The 25976-nt window shown below is 42.8% G+C and overlaps 1 protein-coding gene across 2 annotated transcripts in view; it reads left to right on the top strand.

The window, feature by feature from the left end:
- slc8a4b (solute carrier family 8 member 4b) overlaps positions 1–25976 on the top strand; it is a 49006-nt gene that overhangs the window by 9692 nt on the left and 13338 nt on the right. For both annotated transcript variants that reach the window (XM_053858864.1, XM_053858863.1), the window contains exons 2-12: positions 3625–3713; positions 16252–16548; positions 16763–16902; positions 16981–17133; positions 17202–17429; positions 17515–17925; positions 18739–18849; positions 18914–19066; positions 19628–19724; positions 19842–20033; positions 20561–20753. In XM_053858864.1, coding sequence (XP_053714839.1) covers positions 16383–16548; positions 16763–16902; positions 16981–17133; positions 17202–17429; positions 17515–17925; positions 18739–18849; positions 18914–19066; positions 19628–19724; positions 19842–20033; positions 20561–20753 — 1844 coding nt within the window. In that variant the 5' untranslated portion in view covers positions 3625–3713; positions 16252–16382. The remainder of the gene's footprint in view (positions 1–3624; positions 3714–16251; positions 16549–16762; positions 16903–16980; positions 17134–17201; positions 17430–17514; positions 17926–18738; positions 18850–18913; positions 19067–19627; positions 19725–19841; positions 20034–20560; positions 20754–25976) is intronic.

Raw genomic sequence — 25976 nt, 5'->3', positions numbered from 1 at the left:
TATTGCTCATTCTCAATCCACACCCCTCTTGTTCCCCGCTTAACACTTAACACCCTCCCCGTCCTACTCTGCTTCTTAGCTTCGCTCAGATGCTGCCGGGATCTGAATTAGGACTTCAAAGATGCTTTTAGACAGATCTAAGTGGATATTAACCGCAAACACGCGCACACACACACACACACACACACACACACACACACACAGGGGCCGATGTTAATTTCAGACTTCAAACACTGAATGAATTCTGCTGTGAATATTTGCACATGTGAGTAGGACATTCACTGTGTGCGTTTGTGTGTGTCGGGTCCATGGTTATTCTCAGATCCCTGCCTCACTCAGTTCCCATTAATCCAGTTGTCCTAATTTGGTTCTCCCTTAAGGGCAGCGCTTTATTACCCAAGTTAAGATTGGAAACACAAACATATCTGATGTGTTTAGAACTCAGCAAGGTTCAGAAATGGCGAGCGAATTGTGCCTGGAATTGGTAGTGCAGCATGGCAGATCATTAAACTTCTTGTCTGAGTTGAGTTCCTGGACAAATGAGTGTAAGCTAGCTCATCAGGGCATGCACCGTTTAGTTTCAATCTCACCGATCAAAACAGACTCGATGGTTGTACCGGCCAGTGTGTGTGTGTGTGTGACCTGTGAGTGAAAATGTTGACGAAAACAGAAGGGGGAAAGTAGGTCTGACACAGTTTCCATGGTGATTAATAAGATACAAAGTCGTAACACTTTCATCGCTGGGGTGTCTGTGCGTGTGCAAGAGTGTGTGTGAAGGGGAAAGCAGGTGAGAAGAGCTCAAGATGTCTTTAAGTGAGAGCAGATGGGTAGTTGGATGGTACTGTAACATTCTCTTCATGATCCATTCATAGTGTGTGTGTGTGCATGTGTGTGGTGCCCTAGAGCATTACATAAACACAATTTCATACCAGCCAAAGCACCAAAACCCTGAACTGTGCATGAAACTGTCCACTAATGAGATGGGGGATTATTCTTGTGATGATGGACGGATTATTGTTTACATGATTTCATGATCATCAAAGTCATCTTTCATCAACCACCACTCACATTTTCATATTTATTGTCATATAAAGATCAAACATATGATACATTACCTGCTCTTAGTTTCTTTCTTTTTGTCAGTGAAGGTGGTTTTGAATCATCACTTGAGATATGATTATATAACCATGGCATGCTCTTGAATATTTTTGTATAATGAAAAGAGCAAAGACACCTGAAATGGCAACAAAAAACTGGGTGTCCTGGTGACTACTTTGAGGCAGGAAGGTCTGTGGACGCAGACTGCTTTCCACGCTAACTTTGCATAATGTGATTTAAAAACATTTTGCGACACAAATTTCGTCTCATATTTTTTGAGTCACATGAGTCACATTTCATCTGTAAAAATTCTATGGCGCAAGAAACATCACTATAGCAGCTCAAAAGTACCCTCACAGTGAGGAGGACAGTGAGGAATAGGGCCTCTTTAAGGAGTAGACTCATGTCCATCTTTTATGGAGGCATATAACTCCCGTTTCTAAAAGCCTTTGCTGATCAAGGTTAATGAAAGATGTCAAAAAAGCTGCACAGAAACTTTACTCCCCTTGAGTCAGAGGCCATGGTTACTACAGAGTGGGTGATGGAGAAGATTTTATGGATATATTGGAATAAATGCCAAATCAATCAAAGACAGCTTGCACAGTTAAGGAATAAATTGTTGAAATGTACAAACAATGCAAAAGTAACTCACCATTAAGGAAAGTTGATTTTCTTAATAGTGAGTGGATGTTCAAGGGTTGCTAACTAGGATGCTTGTAACTCGATTGCAGTAGGTTGACGTCCTGGGAGATTCTTGGTGGAAAGGACACTGCCTTCCGCAGATGAAAAGGAAATGTAGAATATGGGAGGGATTTGGGGAACCCATGTGACAGCCCTTGGCAGCTGTAGATTTCTTCTTCCTGCCTGTGAAGAAGAGAGCATCAGGCTGCATGGAGAAAGATATTGCACTGTTGACTTCCGGGGATGTCATTGAGCGCTGGAAAGAGCACTATGAGGAACTCCTGAACCCCACTAACCCACCCTCTAATGCGGAAGCAGAGCTGGAAGATGATGGAATGTCCACATCAATTACACTGACGGAGGTCACGAGTGTCGTCAATACACCCCACAGTGGCGAAGCCCCTGGGATTGATGAGATCTGTTGTGAAATGCTGAAGGCTCCGGCTGTTAAGGGACTGTCATGGCTGTCATGTCATGTCTGTTGAACATTATGCGAAAGTACAAATGGAGCAGATTAGGCTATGGTTCTTAAAAAAGGTGGACCACAGGGTATATGCTTGTAACAATGGCATCACGTTACTCAGCCTTCTAGGCAAAGCGCATGCAAGGGCGATCGTCCACTTCTCAAACGTCAGATCCAAAGAAAACATCACAGATGTAGCCTGGTTGTTGATTGACTGGATTCTGCTGCAGTCATTAGAAGATGTTGCTGCAGCTGACAGTAGCTGCTTCCACGCTGCAGGAATCTTTTTAATTCTAGGAACAACTTGCAGGAACCATTTTGTTCTAAGAACCATTCTTCTCACGGACATTAGCGGGAGGACGGGGGTCGGTGGCGTCACCTGTCCATTGCCAGATTGCTGACACACAACTAATGTGTAATAGTGAGCAATGAGGCAACAGTGTTCTGCTCATTTTGGGAACCTATCTCCAACCAGTAAAGAGTGATCCTGTTTGTTTTATTCTTGCAGAGATTGTTGAGTTCCGTGTGTGACATCAGCGGGCTTCTGAGTTACAGTAATCTCTTCAGTTAAGTATGTAATCGCAGATTATGGGCTGGCTAATATCTAAAAGAGTCAGCAGCGGTCTATGTGACGATGCACTCTGTAGCGTCCACTAAATTAATATGAGGTGATCAGGGATGAATAATACATGACATAAGTTTAGTTAATTTCTTGTGAAGAGCTGCGAGTGGTTCATGGATCTGATGATGAGCCAAGTCGGAAAACCGTGACTGAAAACTTCGGCATTGAATAAATCCAACATTACTCTGGGTCTCGTCACTGGGAAATGCCATTATTTAGAATTTTATTTATTAAAAATGTTTTAGGAATGAAAACCATCTAGATTGCTGCCTCTGAGAGGGCGGCGTCTTTCACAGATCACTCAGGTGCTAACAAAACTATCAAAAAGAAGTTATAGAAGAGGAATGAAAGGGCTCCTAGAACCAATCGATTTGGTTCCTGGTTCCTGCTGTGCGTCCGCGTACTGAAACTGTTTAGTTGGCAAAATGGTTCCTAGAACTGGTTCCCACAGTGCAAAAGTGGCTAGTGATGGGCTGATGAGGAAAATCTTACGCGTTGTAACATACCTATAAATATGTGAAACTTTTTGACTGTGATCCAAGTCCATTTTCTCGTTCCTTGCTTTTTCTACACATAGCCTTGTGCCTGTCCTCGTACGCTATTATGCTTTTACACACCTCTGTACACCTGAAAAAGGCTGGTTTTGTCCTATTATATTTAACTTCTTGAATGGAGCCTAAAAAAGGAAGTTCAATAAAAAGAAATACTCCATTAGATATCTTATTAAGCTGTCTATTTTTGTTTCCTTTGTGTCTGACAGAAGCTGGGTGGAACTGCTGCATGTGAATCTGGGTCTGATGATAATGGACTGACTGAAGCATCATTTCACGTCTGAAGAAACAAGATGCAGTAAGAACACAACCATCAAGCTGCGCAAAAAACATCACTTACTGCTGACTGAAGTTATAGCCTAAACACTTTTCACTGTTAAATCATGCAAGTCGTATGCCTTTTTTACAACCATGTCTTTGTACTTGATCTTGCAATGACCCCAGAATTAATTTACATGACTAAATTTACATTTCCTTCTTAATTATCACTGTATATGAAATAATTCTTGGACTTACTTCCCTTACTTTACCTGCACTGTCGCATGGAGTGAAATTATGGAAGCTGTGCTGCTGAACCACATAGCAGTGGCAGCCATACCAGCGCGTCTCAAGATATCATTTTCAAAATTACATTCTTTTATATTCCGTTATTAGATCACTGAATACAGCTTTCAGGTTCAGTCATTTGAATGATGCAGACTTGGTCGGTGTGCTTTCCCTTTTGTGTTGCATCCATTCATTCGCGTGTGAGGACGCCTCCAGAGACACGTTAGTGACAGATGCTGGCACCCATGGGTTCTAGCTTCCTTGTTAGCACGCCAACACACCTGCTCAAGGTCATGAGTGCGACTCTTTTTGCGCGTTCTGTTGCCTCACTCTCAGCTGCACAGCGTGCATCATTGCTGTCTAAAGTATGTGGGTGTCGCAGAAAGCGGAATGGGTAATCAGCTCCCGTAGCCATTCACTCGATCACACTCCACTCAATACTGTGCCATTTAAATGACACCTTTGTGTGTGTGAGAGTGTTGGTGTGCGTGTATTTCCAATTAAAGTCCTTATTTTCTCTGACCTTTTGGAATACTCTCACGCTGCAACAATGTTGGGATCCATACGCACTGATTTCTTACACATGGAGTTGGAGGAGGAAGAACAACTCTTTTTTTATTTATTTGACTTATAGTTTTTATCAGTTTCAAACCCAATTCAAAGAAAATGTTGCAAAAGAGAAACCAAAAACGACTACCTGAAAAGTTGCGTGTACGAGCACATAACTGTGCGTGTGGCCTCTGCAGCAGGATCAATATCTGGATCTGTGAGTAGGATCAATAATGATTATAGGAGGACATAATTGAAACGTGTTCCCCGAGGCCCCTTCAGACTTGGAATAATTAATATTTAAGAAGGCGAATTTGCTAGGTTGTTACCTTGGAAACAAGGGGCCTTTACTGCTTGTTATTCAATATCATTTCCAGTAAATTTGATTTGATAAGTATTTTTGGAGAGTAGCATTGAAGTCTTTTGTAATCTTGTTTTGTTCCGCACCGGGGAGAAAAAAATCCACCCGCTGTGTTCAATGTAATTTTGTGCAGTACCTCCAGGCCATGTGTCATAAGCACATTATTTATTCCACATTTAGACCTACAGTTTCGGCTGAATTTACTTTTCTTCTTCAGCTACAATGATGACTCAAACCCATTTCCTAAATTTACCACAAACCTCTTCTCTGCACTACATAAGCGATCACACTTCACCCGTAGAGCTTCATCTTTAACATGCACCTCACCAGACTTGGTTATGAACTCACTTCTTCACCTCTTTTAATGATGTTACAGCCAGGAAACAGACAGACACATGAACTCCACAGTATTTGGCATCTGTCCATCACTGACTGGAGAAGCAGCCTCAAGGCTGACTCGTTCATTTCACTTTCATTAACGTCACTTAGTATCAAAACAATGCCAGTATAACTTACTTCTGTTGTAGCTTAAAGTGAACAAGTGAACTGATTCTTCATTTTTGTCATTTTTACTATAATTTTTGATTTTTAATCTGTCTTAATGATGTATAATTTCTGAAGAACCACCGTGTGGAAATCATGCACCACACATTGAAGAACTTTAATTAAAGGATGTGGTAGAGCAATAATTCTAAAGATTCTAAAATGTACGTCTTTTACAGCCACAATTTACCAATAAATCCAAATAGTGACTTCAGTCACTGCAACTGAAGAAGAAACTTGTTGACAAATATGCACTCTGTTTGCGACTAGCAAAACTGCCACATCAGAAATTCTCAGAATCTGTTTCTTTCTTTCAGCATATTTCATCTTTCAAAACTTCTACTTTCTGTTTACGCTCAGGGAAGCCACCTTGGATCGTGAACTCAGGGTGGTGAGCATCCTCAAACTTCCTGAATTGGAATTCCTACATTAATTTCTTAGTTCCAAGAATAAATGGAATGCACCCCAAGGCCCATCTCATGGACTCTGCCTTTTAGGTGTGTTTCAGGGCCAGTTCTTGTTGGATGTTGTCTGCTAAAGAACAGCTCTGATTAATCTTACTGTCTTACATAAACACCTGTCCCGCCTCCTATGACTGTAGCCTCTGACTGGGGCAGCCACCCTAACTTATTTTCTGAATCGATGACTTAGACTCAGCCAGGCAACTGGAGCGCAGTATTGAAATTTATATCAAAACTGTAAACAGCTGGCAAAGATGGGTCGAGTTGAGTGTACATTACTGATGTGAATAGAGCAAGTGGGCAGGCTTGACTAGGAAAAAACAATGAGTGGAACCGAATTTAACCGAAATAGTCATTGTTAATGACTCAGAGGTAAAGAATTGAGACACGGAAGATTTTAAATCAAGAACAGTGCTGGTGACAGGATCGTTTCGCTCTCTGAGAGAATTAAGAATTAACCTTCAGATGACAACACCAGCAGCAAAACTCACTGAGAGGGAAAAGGGTATTCTGGTTTTAAGGACACTTCCTGAATAAATTACCCCCTCCAACCCCTGCTGATAGGAATCAGGTACTGCAGGAGTCACTGGAAATGCCATTGATCTGACGGAACGTGTGTCTGCATCTCAGCAGCCCCGAACGCAGGGGGAGCGTTCACTGTCTCCAGAACTCTGCATGCTAATGATCACATCCATTTCTCAAATCGTTTGATGTGCAGTTTCTGCTTTTGTGAGAATTCCAAGTGTGTTTACTGAGTTAGATTTCAAGAATGCTGAAGTCATTTGACCTTTTCATACAAAGTTGGCATTGTTTTGGTGGAAGGAATCTGTTGTTTGTTTACTTCTTAATCTCTGAATATAGCCTGTCTGTGTAAAGTATTCACCTGTGCGTATGTGGGTTAGTCATTCTGATTCTCCACCGCAAACAGAGATTAGTTTCTCCAAGTGAATGTTTAAAATGGCACATTTTCATTCACCAAAATGTGTTCGGACTATGCATCACAATACTCCCACAATCCCACAGGCAGCGGAAGCAGCATAAGAGCCACAATGGTTCACTGGCCATGTCTTTGAAAATATAGATCCAAAATCTGATCTGGCTTTTCATTCTAGGAGAGTTGATTTAGCACTACTTAGCATGCTTGATGTCAAAGTTGTTAAAGTTATTCTCCTGCACCGACTCAACACTGAAGGCAAACATAGTCACTTTCTAGCCGTTGATTAAATAGCCTTTCTACTGACATTCATAATCTTCTCTTATGTGCAAACAGATGCTGCACCCAAAAGTGCTAAAGCAACTTGTGGCATGGTGTTTGAACATGGATTTGACTGCAGCTTTGGCTCCTGAGCCCCTGCCTACATTTTCTAATAGCTCCAAACACAGAGAGACAAATGCACGCACTTGCACTCTGGTGTTAGTGAGGCATAGATCTGTCCTTATCCAGGTGGAAGACGTTCCACTTATTGATGGATATAATGTGCTGCTCCATCAAGAGCTTGACAGGAACATCTTCACTTGACAAGTTTCTCAAGCCCACTATTTTTTATGAAGAATGTCCCTGTCAGAAAGGGAGTGAGAATCAATGAAAAACAATTCTCTGAGGTCAGATTGTTTTTCAGCAGTAACGGTAAAACAATCATGTTGTTTTCTTGAGCCTTAAACAGTTATTCCGCTCTCGGGAGTTTGTTATTGCACTTATACAGCCCTGGTGCCTTCTCAAAGTTCTCTCTGGGTTAAGCAGTGACGAACAAATAAGACATAACAGGACACTGGGAGTTTCCACCTTAGCGTCCATCAAGTTGTCCTTGTTAGCAGTTACTGTCACTCTCAGAAGAACAAACATGATTTGTCATCCAAGCCACACGATGAAAAATGGATCCAAAATCTTTGCCTCTGCGTCATTTGTAAACCATGTTGACTTTGATGTATTCACTGTGAAATCCATCTTGTTGCTATGGATGTGAAATGTACTCGTCTTATTTTGCTAGAGATGAAACACATCTTTAAAAACCTGTGGAACCAACTTCTCCGATTTCACATTTATCACTAAAGCATAACCGACTGAATAAATGAACATTACATTCCTACAACATAGAGGGCTGAACACCTGATCAAGTAATGATAATGATGCATTTATCACATCAATATCTCAATGCACACTTCATACTGAAACCCACCATGGTTGATTAACAGTACAAATGCAGTCATAGTGCAGAGTCAAGTGGACTCTTTCAGCTGTACCTACCAACTGTGTCTCCCCGCAACACGGCTGTGAGTCACAGAAGGAGCTGCTTAGTAATTCGGGTTTCTAATGAAGGGGGTGAGCTGTGTCCCCAACACAGACCCTTGCTATCAACCTCCTTCCTTCTGCCACCTCAAGTGGGTCGAGTGAGCATCTGTTGACAGATCCAGCCCTTTTAATCAGTTTGTTCAGTGTGTTCAAACAGACCACACCAAAAGACATGGCTGATGCCACCACGGAGTCATACAAAGCTCTCAGGAGCACCCCTGCTACTCGAGGAGTGTCTTCTAGCAATTCTTATGGTGGGAGTTCAGCATGACAGTTCAGTTTGGTTTGAATCTGTTTCCTGCATCCATTGACCAGCTATGTGGCCCACGAAGCAGAGCTACTGTGTCGGATAGGCCTTTCATCCACACAAATCCGACGAGTTCAGTCTGTGGAGCCAACACTTTTAGAAACAAATTTTTAGTTTGAAAACTAGGATGTCATGGCCCCCATCACTCTCTCTGCCAGGAAGTCATCACTTCAGAACAGAATGCTGATCATTCTGCAACAGCTGTTGAGTAGCAAACAATCGTGAACAGAAACAATACTGCAGGCATTTGAGAAGCACAGACTCGACCGAGAAGTCAGTCAAAGCGTGTTTTCACATTTTAATAATGTTTAAAATTGACATTTTAAAAAAGATGTAAAATGTCAAGCAAACACGTATTTTCTCAAACCAAAAATGTCTAATTGAAATCTACCTGTATACAGACCGACCATCGCCCTGTTTATTGACTGAACAGAAAAAAGAGAGTTTCCCATGTTCTGAATCCAGCAGATGACAATGAATGTTATGTGTGGAATTTCAAAATATTACATGTGAATACTGTGGTGGTGCCAGCCCGTCAGATATTGGGGGGGAAAAGGCATCTCAGCATTGTGTTGTTGTGTGGTGGTGGTTCAGGTATCTCTGGAGTGACACGGAGCAATATACTTAGGTTTGCAAGCTGTGTTGGCAGCTGGTGGCGACAAAAGCTGGTGGCTGTACATGTTCTTTTAGAAGACACATGAAGACGGATAACCCAATTGCTTACGGTATAATCATGGATATTCGTGAAAACTCAGCCTGCTCTTGCTTCGTTGTTTTTTAATGCCAATAAAACACTAAAATAACTCTACTTCCATTAGTTCTCCTAACAGATGCTTGAAAGGACTGGCATTTTAAAAACAACATTTAAAAAAAAAAGAATAAGAATAAGAATAGTCTAGATCAAACTGTATGATAAAATATATCGCGAGCCCAACTCTAGTTTCAGGCCATTTAGAATTAATTCGCTGGATGCATGAAACGACTCCCTGTTTAAAGAGCACTTTTTTAAGTGGCAGGAAAAAGATTGGAAAGATAGGAAAGTCCTGACTCAGCTCTCTATAGTCTCTGAGCTGATGGCAATGATAACAAATGAAAAGTTCAAACGTCGCACTCAAACTGTAAGTTTCTAACTCCAGTGTTCACCAGCCCTCATTTCTGTGAATACATCTTGTTGTTTGGAGGTTAAGAGGTATCCATCTATCTATCTCTATCTCTATCTCTATCTATCTATCTATCTATCTATCTATCTACATATATATATATATATATATGTATATCATTACTTGATCAGGAGTTTATGTTATAATATAATATAAAGATCGCCAGGCATGAATTATTTATTATTATTTTTATTGAGTATTATTTTTCATGATTCTTTCCTTTAGTGCTGTCTCTTCATCCCATTTCTTATCATATATTTTTCTTCATTATTATTATGATTTAAAAGCATTATTAATTGTTATTTATATTAAAGAAACAATTGATGATATTCTTATGGAACTGGTTTCATAGCCCCTCTCAACAATCCCAGGATGTGACAAGACTCCCTGGGAAACGTAATTGCCCACTCGACCAGCTGTCAGTTGAGTCACCGGGTCAATCCCAACAGATGCATGATCTTTCGTGCAGTTTTGATTGTTGGGTCATTCAGTTGTCATGCAGATTTGACGTCTTAGCAAAGGCTCAGACGTGAGTCAAGACTTGACCGTGCGTGTGTGTGTGCGTGCAGGATTTCTTCCAAGGTTACACATTAATCAGGCCACGTATCTTCAATATCTCCGTCTGTTATCGGTCGATAAGAACTCTCTGTTTCTAATCTCCTTGTCCTCCATTGATGGTTTCCTGCTCTCTTCTCTTGCTGCCTTTAATGAACACCCTTTATTTCTAATGAGGCGACCCTGATTGCCTCGTGAGACTGATCAAACATGATGGCGCTGACGGTGCCACTGAGACTCAGCCAGAACCTTAGCTAGTTGTGATTTTTCAGGACAGCCATCCTCAGGAGCATCACTCCATGGGCTGGCTTTAAAATGTGAGCTCAGGGACGATGCTAGAGTTTCAGGGGTGCTTGGAAACCCCTCTCTGTGGTACAGGCCCCAACAAACCTGCACCCTGCTTCTTCACTTCACTGACATTTTAATTGTCTGTCAGACTTTTATTATTGCAATCACTTAATGAGCGTAACGGCTTTGATAAAGTGGATGTGGGGAAACATTGGTGGTGCTTTCTCACCGCATCAACTCCTGCATAATCTAAAGAAGTCAGGGATCTAATCAGGCTAATGGAGACGGCTTCTTATTGTGTATGGATTTTATGTGTAATGAGGAAACTTACAGGAGTGGAAAGTTGTTTGTTCTCCTGTCGAAGATTTCTCACTGGAGCCGTCAATAAGCACAGAGTTTTGGATGAGTAGCTGAGCGAAGCCCGAGAATTGGGTTTGGAGTGTGTCTGGCCATATCTTGTTGATAATCTTTGCTTTTATATTTTGTCTTTGCACAGAGTGCAGATGAAAACTTGAGCTAAAATATCCATATCATTTCTCCGCTTATTTAATGTCAGTGGAAAGTTGGAATTGTACCAGCGACCTCTTAAGTAATTGCTTGTCTTGATGAATTATCTGAGGAACTTGAATTGAGCCAAAACAAAATATATATTTCTTTAATCAAGTTCATCTCCAAGTTATTTTCAATGTTTACATCTGTCTTGTTTGTGTCACAGAGGCTGATAAAGTAAAGATTGATTCTCCCCGTCTCCCAGATCAAGACCACATTCAGCCTCTGACCTTGTGCGTGACCGCAGCTCAGGTTCCGCTGGACGAACCGTCTCTGGACCACTAGGTGGGGGAGACGGTTGCTATGCTGGTTGTCAGGCAGATGACGTCAGCTTTCACTAATATCAAGCTCAACATTGAGACAGAGGACACAGAGGAGTGTGAGAATTAAAGCTTAATATCATCCACTATAATCCCCAAGTGTGTTCGAACACGAGCCACATGGGGCAGCTATACTTTAATTAATCATTAGGATGTGACTTGATTGCAAATTCAGTTCAGTTATATTGTCTTGTTATAAAGCAAATCATTCCTTAATATCTTCAACAATCTTTAATAGGTTTTCAGTGTCCGTGAGCTTAAAATAGAGAGGTCCAAACCACCCGTGGTTTGGTTGATTTGAAGGTGAGTGAACATCAAAGTGGTATCGTTTCCCAAAAGGTTCATTTAATAATTCAAACAGTCTCAAACGGACATAACAGGAAGGCACAGTAATTGCAGAGACATGCATGAGGCGTTAGTCTTATTTGAGAATGAGGTCAGAAAACGCGCTGCTTATACATACTTAAACAAGAACTGTGGCCTCGGCCATGATATGCATATTAGTGCTGATACTGCGAGGACACTATGCTATAAGATGCCAACGGCAGAAGAAGCTATTATGAACAGCGCAAGTGTTTAGGGGTCTCGTGTTACCCCGGGAGAATCGACCGTGCACACCCAGGATGAGGCATTGGAATTGCATCTCTGCAGTGGCCTTGGGAACCTTTCATTATCCCTCTGACAGGGAAAGCTACGGTGACCATAGAAGAATAGTCAAATAAAACTGCTACGCTGAATCAGTAGCTTCAATATGTAATGATGTACAGTAATTATATAAAAATACTGAATATGAAATGTCATGCCAAATGCAGAAAAAAGTGCAATTAACAAATAACAAATGTGTTAAACCATTGTTAAAATATGCATAAACGTTCTTGGACAGCATTAGGTTTGTGAGAAATTAATTCATGCCCAATTCTCATTGTCGTTCTAATATATTTTCTCCTCCTCCCTTTCGTTCCTCAAAACACTCATGCACACACACGAAGCTTGTGGCGGCAGGGCTTCTTCAGCCTTTTCATGAAGACGCTGTGACTGTGTGTGCCGCAGAGCAAGGAAGCGGAGAAACATTGTCTTCGGGTTTTCAATTGCCGTCAGTGGGCGGTCTCTCCTGTCTTGGATGGAACAATGTATAATCTATTTGGATTAATCTGAATATTTATTCAAAGAACTGAATGTAGAAGGAATCATTTATTTTTGTTGATGAACTGGTGATTCACTCTTGCCTCTTAAATCCAGTCGGACGTTTCCTCTTCAGCTTCAGTGAACCGGTGATGCCCACTTTCAGTGTGTTTGTAGCGGCTGGTTAGAGCCATGGGTTTGTGGCTCTTCCTGACTTAGAATCTATTGTCATTGTAGCGTCCAAATGTGTTGAGTCAAACACTCGTGTTGCAGCATTAAGGTTCACTGGTTCGATTTTGCCGTCACTTGTACGGCAGGAAGGTCTGGCCTGCCGCTTTAATGTGGTTACTCTCAGTGACCTCTGACCTTAACGTGCAGAACTGACGCACTCTCTAAAACGCTGCCTAACACGCCTGCTGACATGGTTGCTGACATGCTTGGACAGCTGCATTCCAGCGGAAAGCTCACCATCGTCCTTAAATCTGACTAATTATGCATCTCATCAGCTGGCCGCCGCTCCGAGGATGTGATCCCACCCACGCTTTTGGACGCCAGCCTGCTCTCCTCCTGCCTGCCCGTCCTCACTTGTCTCCGCATTCTTGTTTTCATCATCACACTCCTTCTGTTATGCCCTTAAAACATCGATTAATCCATATACGCTTTTATACCACTTCCCCTTCCTCGCGACTGCACCTCCTTTGTGCCAGGCACTGGCATGGAGTGTTTTCACATCCATTTACATGTGTACCTTCGCCGTCAAAGCAGGTCTTTCTGCATGTGTGTGCACACGTGTGTTGTGTATGCATGCATGCCCATTTGTTGGTAAGGGACCTGTCAAAATATGTTGTATCTTGCCAATAGCCCTGAGGAACAAATGCATGTATACAGACTTATCCAAACACACAACCTCACTTGTAAAAAAAAAATAAACAGGCCCTCTCAGCAAAACACCTTATAAAGAAAGAAAAACATACAAATATATAAATAAATTATAATAAAAATAGATAAGGAACATGTTAAGTAGCAGTAAGTAGTAAATGACATTCGGCCTACACATATAAAAACACTTAAAGAACGAAACAAATATGCACACATCTTTAGACGTCTAGTCATTCAGTCACTTGTCACATGAAAACGTACGCAAACTATGAAAGCTCCGTGGCAGTTCATACCTCCACCAAAGAACTAATTTCACACAACGTTGTGTCAACAAGGCATGCAATCGCTTTGATAAAACAGCTTCCATTTATTGAAGAATTGTCTTGGCTCACAGCCAAAACACTGTTCCTTGCCGGAATTCGAACCGCTTGTGCGGACGTGTGGTCTTAGACATGACTACATGATTGTACCCGCAGCTTGAAAACACATAGTCAAAGAACAATGTTTTTACTGATCCAATTTTATGTGGTGTTTGAAGTTTCAGCATGTTTGCCAGTGCTGATTGGAACAGCGCGCTTGAGAGAGAAGAGAATCCAAACGAGTGAATAAGGAGCTTTTCGCATTAAATGTGAAAATTTCATGAAAATCCATAGCTGACTTTTTTGATTATGCTTTTGACCTGCGGCAGCAAAAACATTACTGGCACCAGCACAGGCTGTTGTTATGTCTGCCCATGTTTTGCCTTTACTCAATTTCACCCAACATCATGGTCCCAAACTCATTTCATCTAAAAGAGTGGATACCTTTTTACCATTAGAAATCCATCATGCATTTCAGATGAGCTCAGTGGGACAGCAGGTGGCAGGAGCCTTTCAGAACCCAAATATAACCAACCAAAAAAGGCTGGTTGAACAATGATGTGGGCTAGACAGCACGACATGGGAGTGTTTTGAGCCCCAAGAACATTTCCAGAAAAATGAAATTTAAATCTGTCCAGACAGACTTGACTAATCGTAAAAGAAAAGCACACAAACTTAAGTAGATAAAGCGCTTAGTTTAAAAGATCAAGTTCAACAATTGCTCGTATTTGACTCTTAGATACTCATCCTGCAAAGAAGAAGCCACCATTTTCCAAACGCACACACGTCTGTCACTGCACGCCCAACTGTGCTACATGGAGTGGCAGTTTTTGGTTACACGCTGAAGGGAGCACTGGCAGTTTTCCACCTGCCAGTCCAGAGCTATGATATGTAATCTGAAATCCTCGGCCATTGTTGTGGGCCCTTTGGCATTTATTGTGTTGATGACCCGTGACATGCTGAAAGAAAGTAGCAATCGTACGAGGCTGTGATTGTCAGGGTCAGCTCTCGCCCGTCATGACAGTCTTTTCCGGTAGTTTTCAACATTTGTGGCTACAAACAGACAGATTGTGGAGCAGATTTGTTGACAGCCACTGATGAAAGGATGATGGCAGCAGGATGAGGGGCTGGACAGACAGACGGTCATGAAGAGAGAGAGCTGTGACAAGTGAAGAGATGCAGGACGACAGGATTCTGAATTGTGATGATGAAAACTGACTCCCAGTTGTGATGAAAGAGCTGGACAGTAGAGTGAGCCAAGGGAGTAATACACTGGAGTGATAATACAAGTGTTTGCCATCTTCCTTGTTTCTTTTTGTTTTTCTGGATGTGAGGCCACAGCGTCTCAATAGGTTTCAAGCCAGGACTGTGACTAGGTCATTCCAAAGTCTTGATTTTGTTGTTCTTCTCCCGCAGCAGAGGTGGACTTGCTCGTGTCTTTTGGATCATTGGCCTACTGCAGACCCAAATTCCCTTCAGCTGGAGGTCAGAGCCACATGGCCAGACCTCCACCACCATGCGCTACTTTTGGTCTGATGTTCTTGTTTCGAAATATAGTGGTCATTTTATCTAAGATGCTCAAACCTTCCAAAACTTAAGTCTCCTCATTCCACTGGATATTTTCTCAAAAGTCTTGAGGATCGTCAAGATACATCTTTTGGCTGAAGTGACATGACGTTCTTGTTGCTCAGCAGTGTTTTTCGTCTTGGAGCTCTCCCATGAAGGGCATTTTTTGCCAGTCCCTTTGTGATGGTGGAGTCAGGAACACTTAACTCAGGCTAGTGAGGCCTGCAGTTCTTTGGATCATGTTGTTGGGCTTTTGATGACCCCTTGGATCAATCATCGCAGCACTCTTGGGGTAATTTTGTTGGCTGGCGACCCCTGGGAAGGGTCACCTCTGTTCCACTGTGCTCTGTCTGTGACAAATGCTTTTTCACTCTGACAAATGGTAATCTTGGTGTCTGTTTATGGTGGGAGACAAATTCATTTAAGCATTTAAGAGACTATTTATTACTACTTATTTAAAGACTATTTGGAGCATAAAAATGTTCAGAACACACCTCTTTTCTGTGGATGAATGCCATATTTTATGCATGGACACAAAAGAGTATCACAGATGAAGATGACCGACATTGTTTGTGTCGCTGTTTTATCTTCCTGCCAAGTGTTGTGTGGTTTCATTCACAACAAATTAAGTCTTCTGCTGCACTACGATGCTTTGTCGTCATGGAAACTCTGTGTTGTCACCTCTGATACCATGCACCGATCACCTTCATGCTGGGGTTGGGCCTGAATAACATTCAGTTACTTACTGCTTAAAGCCAGGAACAAATTATTCAGAGGAGTAGCTGTGCATACAATATCTGTCAGCTGAAATCTGCATCAGCAATCTTTTGATCTATTTTTGCCTTTAAGATAGAGTACACATTTCCTGCCGTCACTGTTGCCATGGCAATCCTCCAGCTGATGCATCGTAAATAAGGCCTGCGATTAAGTTAACTATGTTTTAATGGCTTTTCCCAGTGACACTTCTGTCTCTATCTGCAGGAGTGTTCTACCTGAGGAAATCCTGCCCATCTAGTCAAGAGAGTGTCCAGTGAAGACATCATTGGAAGCTTGGAGGACTGCAGGAGAATCCTGGAGAGTTAAAAAGCATCAAACACAAACCAGCTGTTTAAATGGCTTCCATGGCTACAGCGACTCCTGTCTCCCTTTTCTCCCGCATCTCCTCACCCTCCTCTGCACTAATCTTCCTCTCCATTCTTGTGCTGTTGTCATGTCCTGCATCTGTCCATGGAGGCTCTGCGAAAAACTGCTCTGCCCAAGGAGACCCCTGTCAGGAAGGTGGGTCATTTTAGCTTGAAGGATCAGTGATTTGCTCTCCAGTTGGAGAGAAATGATAATCGATACTTCACAGCAGACAGATTTGTCAAGAGTGATGTTAGAAATTCATTAAATGGTGAATGGGGTTTATAAATATTTTTTAATATTTTATAAAATTTTTGAATGAACTAATATGAATAACCTCTAAAAGAATCCCAAACTGTTATCTTTCCAGGAGTTGTGCTTCCGGTGTGGAACCCGCAGAATCCGTCTGTGGGTGATAAAGTGGCCCGCGCCATTGTGTACTTTGTGGCCCTCATATACATGTTCCTGGGAATGAGCATCATCGCCGATCGCTTCATGTCCTCGATCGAGGTACAACAGGTTTTCCTCGGAACATGCAATTACTCTGTGACAATCTTCATGTCGCTCTTCCGCTCTTCATCTCGGCAGGTAATCACCTCCCAGGAGAAGGAAATTACAATCAAGAGGCCAAATGGCGAAACCACCACGGCTACGGTTCGAATCTGGAATGAGACAGTGTCTAATCTCACCCTGATGGCTTTAGGCTCCAGTGCGCCAGAGATCCTGCTGTCAGTCATTGAGGTGGGTTTACCTGGCAACACGTGCTTGACATTGACATGGATGTCTAATATTCCAACGCCTTCCTGCAGGTGTGCGGCCACGGCTTTGAAGCTGGGGCTCTGGGACCGAGCACCATCGTGGGAAGTGCTGCTTTTAACATGTTTGTCATCATTGCGCTGTGCGTTTATGTGGTCCCAGACGGAGAGACTCGCAAAATCAAACACCTGCGGGTGTTTTTTGTCACAGCAGCATGGAGCATCTTCGCCTACATCTGGTTGTACCTGATTCTAAATGTTTTCTCGCCCGGTGAAGTTCAGGTGAGCGATGATTTTTCATGAGTTCAAGCTTTACCTAATTCTAGGTGGTTTAGACTTCACCTTGTTACTGCTCTTTTGTCTCTAGGTTTGGGAGGCAGTGCTCACCTTCCTTTACTTCCCACTCTGTGTAGTCCAGGCCTGGGTGGCTGACCGTCGCCTTCTCTTCTACAAGTATGTCCACAAGCGCTACCGTGCCGACAAGAGCCGTGGCATTATCATCGAGACGGAGGGCAGTGCGGATGGAGGAGCGGGAGGGGTGGATGGTCGAGGTGGGGCACTGGGTCCTGGGGGTTTCACCAAGATGGACATGCTGGAGCTGGACGGACAAATGGCGCTGAACTGTCACAGTGGACTAGATGGTGGAATCCTGGAAGATGGCGGTGCCAAGAATGAAGACACTGAGGCCAGAAGAGACATGGCAAGGACCCTGAAGGAACTGAAACAGAGACACCCTGACAAGGACATGGAGCAGCTGATCGAGATGGCAAACTACCAGGTGAGCACCATCGTCACGTCAACAGACCTTGGAGGGAGACTTTGCTAAATGCTTCTGGCCCCTTTAATTAATATCAAACTCGAGGGACGCCTTGGCAGACATTTTATTTGCCCCGCAAAAGCTTGCAATACATAAGGGGCACCATATACTGGAATGCCAGTATACTAGGAACATAATGGTGTTTCTAGCGATGGTGATTACAAAAGTCAACCAGCAATCTGAAAATGTCCCAATAATTGATGCAGATGGTATGGAATTCAAGAAAGTAAAAAAAGTGAGATGAGGGACGACTGACAGAGGAGTGTGCTCAATGCTAGCACACTCCAGAATTAAGGGGGGGCGATATTGGATTGTTACTGTTTTTTACTGAATGTAGAGGCATTAAAAAATGCAGGTTGTAAGTATTGCTGAAGAAACTAACATGAGCCTGAGGGTTTGCACTCTCCAAAACAGGATGCAGATATATTTGCCTAGATTAAGAGTCTGTTAGCCAACACATGAAAATGAGCCCCTGTGGGATTACTGCTGTCAATATTGAGAGCAGTTTGTGACCTTTCCATGCTGGAGACCACAGATCAAACAGGCTTAGTCAAAGTGAATCCAGGAAATATCAATCAAGGAGCTTGAGCTGCAGAACCTTCACAACCTTAATATCATGTTTAAGGCAACCACTAACCTTTAAAGCTCCCAGGGATACACTGATTTTTCTCTTATTACTGCTAATGGATAAGGGTAAGCTTAAGGTTTATATTTTGTAACAGGATGAAATCAAAATAGTCGACCTGTTAATTGATAAACCGATTTGTGGATCAGGTTCTGATGCAGCAGCAGAAGAGCAGAGCTTTCTACCGAATCCAGGCAACCAGGATGATGATTGGAGCTGGCAACATACTGAAGAAGCACGCCGCTGACCAAGCGCGCAAGGTACCATTCGTGCCACCGCTGTAGCACACACATGTAAACACTGCTGACCACGCTTGTTCTTCAGGTGGTGAGCAGCAACGAGACCCAAGCCCAGGAGGACGACCCACACACTGTCCGTCTGGAGTTCGAACCATCTTTGTATCAGTGTTTTGAGAACTGTGGCTCCCTGAAACTCACAGTTGCTCGACACGGGGGTGATCCAGGAATCACTGTCAAGGTGTGAAGATAACAATATGATCAGAGCCTGTGGTTGACGATTAAGGAGATGCAATAAGCATCTGTGCTGCTGTCATTATAGCATCTTCACCGCAGCTGTGGTCATTCTTCTCGACCTCTTTAAATCCATTTTACAGAATGAATGCGGTTTGCTTCTGTATGTGTATTACAGTATGCGTGTATTCTTTTGCCACATCCCCTGAAGTCAGGAGCAATGAAATAATTTAATCCACGCCATTAATCTGAACACTGAAGCACTCGCTTCACTAGAATTGGATGTTTTGTTGACTATGACCTTCTAGCTCTTGGTCAAGAGTTGAAGATATATCATTCATGACTTTACAGAACAGCAGATGGGAACAATGTTTTAGAAAGTGTGTGTTAGTGGATGGAGATGATGACTGTGTTTCTCTCTTTGGTACTGAGAATGACGACAAAAGAAACGTTCTAACCAGAGGCTTTGCTTTAATGAAGCTGTTTTTCTGTCCTTCCCCAAATGCCTCCTCATTCCTCTGTCTTTTATCTCTCTCATTGACTGCTCTGTTTCTTTCCCCTGCCTCAGGTGGACTTTCGCACGGAGGACGGCACCGCTAATGCTGGTTCAGATTATGAGTTTGCCGAGGGAACACTACTCTTCAAGCCTGGGGAGACTCTCAAAGGTATAAGGAGCGCATTTAAAAATATGAGAGTTGATGCCGGACTATTGTGCTTTCTAACTCTTTCTAACAGATTTGAAGAAAATGTATACTTGTATAAAAAACATCCTGTTGTTGCAGAGATCACAGTCGGTGTGATTGATGATGACATCTTTGAAGAGGACGAGTATTTCTATGTCCACCTTAGCAACCCACGTGTTGTTGGCTACCCCGAAATCGGCACCGCTCCGGTCGATGGTGGCTCAACGCCCAAGGCTGTGCTTGGTGATAATCACACAGCGACGGTTACAATTTACGATGACGACCACGCCGGTAAGTGAGCCCAAAAAGGTGTGATGTACAGCATCGAGTGGCAAATGAGAGGCAGAAAGTAGCTGAATTGTACTCTCCAGGTCGTATACTTCCGCATGTCGCAAGTTAGCTTTAGAAGTTTGTGTTGCAATCCAGATAAAATAATCCAGAAAGTTCAAATATAAAAATAATACGTGTTCAACCCTTTCTAAAATTGGTGGGAGAAAAGTTTTTTTTAATTATCTTGAAAAACGAAATACACGAATTGTTGCCAAAACCCTTTGGAAAAGCTGGCTCAAGAAAACGCTGATTACAAACTACATAAATCTGTTCAGACGACCCACTTCCATCTTCCCTTTCTAATATAGCTCAAACAAAATCCTTGAATTTCGGCTCCATGTAAGCAAACGGCACCAGGGTATTTGGTCTCTGTCACAGGAATGAGGCAGGAGTGGGAGGATGAGTAGGTCTTCATTATCTGGGGAAGCGAGTGGGTTTGTCGTGGGCGCTCTCCGGTGTGATTTAGTCCCACTCTGCTTCCGTCTCAGGAATCTTCACCTTTGAGAGTGCCAGCCAGAGAGTGAGTGAGAGTGTCGGTGTCATGGAGGTGAAGGTTCTGCGGACATCAGGGGCCCGTGGCCTGGTTGCTGTTCCTTACCGCACCGTTGATGGGACTGCCAAGGGAGGCGAGGACTACGAGCTAGCATCAGGAAAACTGGAGTTCCAGAACGATGAGACCATGTGAGTGTTTTTTATTCTCTACATCAACGCCCCTGGAAAGCCTCCCCTCCATGATTGCACAGACAAAGTGTAGCTATACACACAAGCATGGACACACTGAGTAATATCAGTCCATTATAGAGCCATTGCGGAGAAAAGCAACCGTCTTCCATCTCTTTTGTCCAAAAGCACACACACAAATTTAATGTGCTGATGTAAGCAGTGTTAAATTGACCAACACATAAAGTGGTTGCTGATTCCTCCGGGCCTCCGAGGGCATATAAAATGTTTCTGGATGTGTGCGTGAGTGTGTGGGGGCGTGTGCTCTTTTATGGTCCTTTCCTCGCCTGCTTGACTCTTAATGTACAAAAATGTCTCCCAAAATGTGCACTATTTTTCGATGTGAGATCTGGTTGGTTTGAAACTGTGTGATTGACATCTGGTTGAACAGAAGAGGCAGGCATCTATCACAAGGCCCAAGACAAATAAGAGCTTGACAGAATCTATATTTGATGCGAATTGAAATGAGAATGAAAGATCTCTGAATCTCACACTTCATCGGCCCAATGTGCTCGACCAGTCCTGTTGACGTCAATAGCAGCAAGTGCATTCATTTAAGTCGTGTGAAGAATCATTGGGTAGATGATGCAAAGGATCGATGAGCTGATTCTACTGCTGCGCTGAAGCATTTCTAATTTTCCAGGGAGTTGTGGAAGTGTGTTTGGTTGTGTGGGAGAGGGACATGTTTTTGTCTCTCCATCGTCTTATGTGGGCTCTACTACGATTCACTCTTATTCAGCTCGTGCCCTTCACCAGTTGTCTGACTCCACTTTGCTGTGTGAGCATGACCCCCCTCACTCAGCCTAGTCCTTCCACTTGTCTTCGTTCCTTTGCTCTTCCTTCACTTCATCCCTCACTCTCCTCTTACTCACAGGTTTACCCAGCTCCTGCCTCTTCCCTGCGCACCACACTCCTCTCTCACCATACTGTCCTTTGTGTCCTCACTGTATACTATCTGATGTTCTTCTTCTCATCTTTTTCCTTGCTTAATTGTTTTCTTCAACCTTTTACTCCTCCCGTCTTCCTCTTCATCTTCTTGTCATCCCCCGCTTTCTATTCCCTCCACTAATCATCCTCACCACCCTTAATCCACTCCTTATCTTGTCTCCCTCCTGCTCTCTTCAACTTCATGCTTCTGCTCTCCCCCACATCCCCTACTCCCTTCCCCCACACATTCTTTCTTTGACTCCCCTCCTCACTCGTCCTCTGCTTCTTTACCCTCCAACCCTATTGCCAAATAGTCATTTACATTTCCTCAAGTTAAACCTTCACCTCTTTCCATTGTGGGCTCCTTATGCTGCTTGCTGGTGCTTTTCTCCTGCCCCATCACACCTACACACACATACACACACCCTCCATTCACTGTCATCCATCTTTGTCAGAGTCTGTAGACTGGAGGAACTTCCTGCCAAGACAATTTAGCGGGATCGCAACCTCCATAACTCACCTGACTCTCACTCTCTCCTCCGACTTGCTCAGCTTGCAAACACAGGATGGGGGAGTAAATGAACGGGCGTAGGTGCAGCCTGGTGGCGACACCTGTTTTAAATTTATAACGGGAAAAGCAGGAGCGGCGGCCACACACACATGCAGATACACACCTCTGTCTGCTGTGCCTTCACTGTCAGCTGGTCAGGACACCAAAAATAACATGACCTTGCACGCTCATAGACTTTTGTCCTCCTTAGACTTGCTTTTTAAAGGAATTGTGATGGTGCATCTGTGCTTGCATGAGTGTGTGTATGTGTGAGTCACAGTGCCAGAAGAGTCTTTGATATAAACAACCTGTTCCTCCGTCTGTCGCCATAGTCGAATAATAAACCCAAAAGCTCCCGAAATAAAACATCCTTTCAACTGCAAATCCCAAATGTGTGCTGCCGCATGTGCATGCTGCCGTCTGTGTGTGTGTGCGTGTGCATGCACGTGCACAAGCACACTTGTATGATAACAAAGAATGCAACATCCTGCTTTGCATCATGGGTAACATTTGTAACAAATGTAAACAGGAGTGGAACAAATGAACCCTGTGTTGGTTTCATAAGAAGCAGCCTGAATTTTTGGAGCCCTGGCAGCAACATTTAATGTTTTGACTTTGCCAGCATTAAAAATAGCATTAAAAATCCATTAAGACAGTTTTTTTTTGTCAGACAAGCGCACCTGAATTATATTGCTTATAATGTTAATATAATACAGAGATCACAGCTGAGATTTGAATGAGCTGCTGAGGGAGTTAACTCTGTTTTGTTGGGGTTCAAAACATTATTTTACTTTCTGCTCGTGGTTGATAATTTTGCACCTTTTGTCCCATTCAATAAAAGCAGAATCCCAGTAGAAGCTTTTGAAAGATAATGTCAGCACAGCTTTGTTGTTCAGGTCCATCTTCCCTTTGCCAGACAGAATTAATAACAGAGAGAGGGGAAACTGACAAGAGCAGCAACAGAGAGATGGACAGTTTAATCATGCTGTCGGCCATTTCTTTTCTTACTTGCATGACTTTTAGCTTTTAACAAACAAAAAAGTGTTCTTCTAATGTGATTGTGTTTCTGTTTCTTTCTTGCTTTTGTCCTTGCCTTGTCAACTTGTCAGATGGTTGCGTTGGCTCAGAGGAAGTTGCTCACCTACTGTAAATGCTGGAGTTTTGAATTCAAATTGATTTCAGGCAGTAGGTCAGACAGTTGATGTTATCATGTTTATTTTTCCAGCATTCACAATTCTCACTGATGATGTGTGTGCAGCGTACAAGTGTACAAACCACACTACAGGCCACACATCACCCTCACGTCAGTGGTGTCTGAAATATCACAGGGATGTAGAAACGACGGACACGTTTGTTTGGCTGTGTATCTTCCGTCTGACTCTGTAAGAGAAAATAAAGCCATTTCATTCATGTCTGCTACAGTTCACAGCTAATAACAAAGTAATAATTAAGATTATGCGCTTTTGGTAGCAAATTTTCTCTACTTTTTTGATGTGCAGAGGTTTCACAGCTAATTAAGCCAGTATTGGGCCGCAGCTTCATCCATGGAGTGGATTATATGCTGAGCAAGTCAGGGCTGGTCACTAATCTGGAGTTTGATGCTGAGATCCTAGCAAAAGCTGTGAGCATCTTTGAAAGATCCTGGCCTTGCTCGACTAGATCATCCCTGCGTGGGTCTGGAATCTGATGAGATCTTCACTTGGCTGCCAGTTTGAGTCCCAGATCCTCCAGGTGGGAGGTAGTCAGCACAAAGAGTGAGGAAATCACAGAGGAAGACTTGTGGTCTGCACTAGACCTCTATCCAGTCTGAATGTTCTATGGCTTGTTGTGTCATTTCCTGGACGTTTAAGAAGTCGAGGAATGAAAGCTGAATTCTTTCGTCACTCTGAAAGTAATGACACAGATTCTGCTGTGCTGCTTTTTTTTTCATGACCTTCTACTGAGTGCCACTTCAACACTCACCACTCTCATCTGAAGCAGTTGACTGGAACAGTTCACTCGAGTTTAGTAGCAGTATCCTGCCGCCAATCCGCTTCTCCTCTTCATCTGCTAGTCTTTTTTTGTCCTTTAAATTCAAACACTTCTTTTTTTACCAACCATATACACCCTACCCAAACACACCCTGTGGTCAGGACACACACACTGAGTCAAGCACACACCCTATAATCACAGCCTTTAGAGCTGCACTGAGCACAGACCTGCCGCTCCATGGCCGTGATTAGAGATTCAAAATGGAACTGAGCTTCTCCCTGGCCTACAACTGCCCCCTGCCACTACCCCAGAGACACAAGCACACACACACATGCACACGCACACGCACATTCTCCACTGAGGCTGCCCACATTAAAGTCTTTAGATCTGAGTTCAGTAACCATCAACGCCTGGGGTCCGACCTCCGAGTCCTCCCTACATTATCAGTGTGTGTGTGTGTGCGTCTGCGTTTGTGTAACGGATAAACTTGAGGGTGTTTTCTCTCGCACCATCTGTCACTGAGACTCTTTAAAAAGTTGATTTTAGAGGAACAGTGAAGCCTCGCAGCCTTTTACATGAAGACTCAAAGAAATGTACTGAAGAGCGATGATGACACGTCTTTGTATTTGTTTCTGGATAGGAAAGATCTGGAAATTTTAAATGACCCCCAAGAGCCAGCATGAAGGGTTACGCAACATTCCAAAACTCTGCAGAATAGCAAATCCCTAAGCACTAAACATAAAACCCGAAAATGATTATGGGCTTTATTTTGTTTTAAAACAATGCAGAATGTTATTTAGCAAACACACTGTATCAGCTCAACTCCAGTTTCCGAATGACGAAGCTCACTTTCACAACATGCCTTTTAATTGCAGAACAAAACTTAAATAAGCTCAACTGTCGTTCTGATAATTTCATCGTAAAAATGATGAAGAACATGATATTCTAATTGTGTATGTCTAACCTGACATGGCTGTGGAGTCGAGCTAATTTGGCCAGTAATCTGTGAGAGTGACATCATGCCTCTTTAGGGGTTTAGGTCTGAAAAATGATCTGATTCATTGGTTGTTGTTTTTGGCCCAAAATGTGATTTTTAAATGACTTATTTCCATGACGTAATGATGATAAAAATAGGAATAGGGTCAGAAGTAAATATAAAGTGTAATTGCACATCCACTCATGAATTTTTGGATTTTAATTTCAGGCAAATTGATGCACTTTAGGTCTTTTCTGTTACAGACAAAACAATGTTAATAAAGTTATTCTTTATTGTAAGTTGATCTATATTGCTTTTTTCTTTTCTTTAATATTAACAAGGATACAGTGTAAGTGTACAGTTCTAGGGGTCCATTGTGGTTCTGCAGTAATTATATTGTCAGTTAATATGGAAGGGAAGGTTACACACATCTAATAAATGTTTAGTCGGCTGATTAATTTTTGTCACTGCACTCATCAGTTGGTTATCTGTGGTGTTGCCTGTTGGTAGTGGTTAATGCAGCTGAGAAATGCTCGGGCTAACTGGACTCTCCTGACAAGCCTGGTGGTTTTGTTCCATGAAAATGTATTCGTATATAACAGGGCTGCAACTAAAGACTGTTGCCTAGTCAGCATATCTAAAAGGCTCTGCCCTTATTTTCCTATAACTGCACAATGAGCTAGCTGCTCAATGCATGACATCTGCGACGAATTTAAGAGTCCATTAAAGTTTCTCACAGCGACTAGTCGTTGTGGTCCTA

The sequence above is a fragment of the Synchiropus splendidus genome, chromosome 3 (genome assembly GCF_027744825.2).
Source record: "Synchiropus splendidus isolate RoL2022-P1 chromosome 3, RoL_Sspl_1.0, whole genome shotgun sequence".
NCBI lineage: Eukaryota > Metazoa > Chordata > Actinopteri > Syngnathiformes > Callionymidae > Synchiropus > Synchiropus splendidus.
The sequence above is the reverse complement of the archived record's forward strand: the minus strand, read 5'-3'. Positions and strand labels throughout refer to the sequence as shown.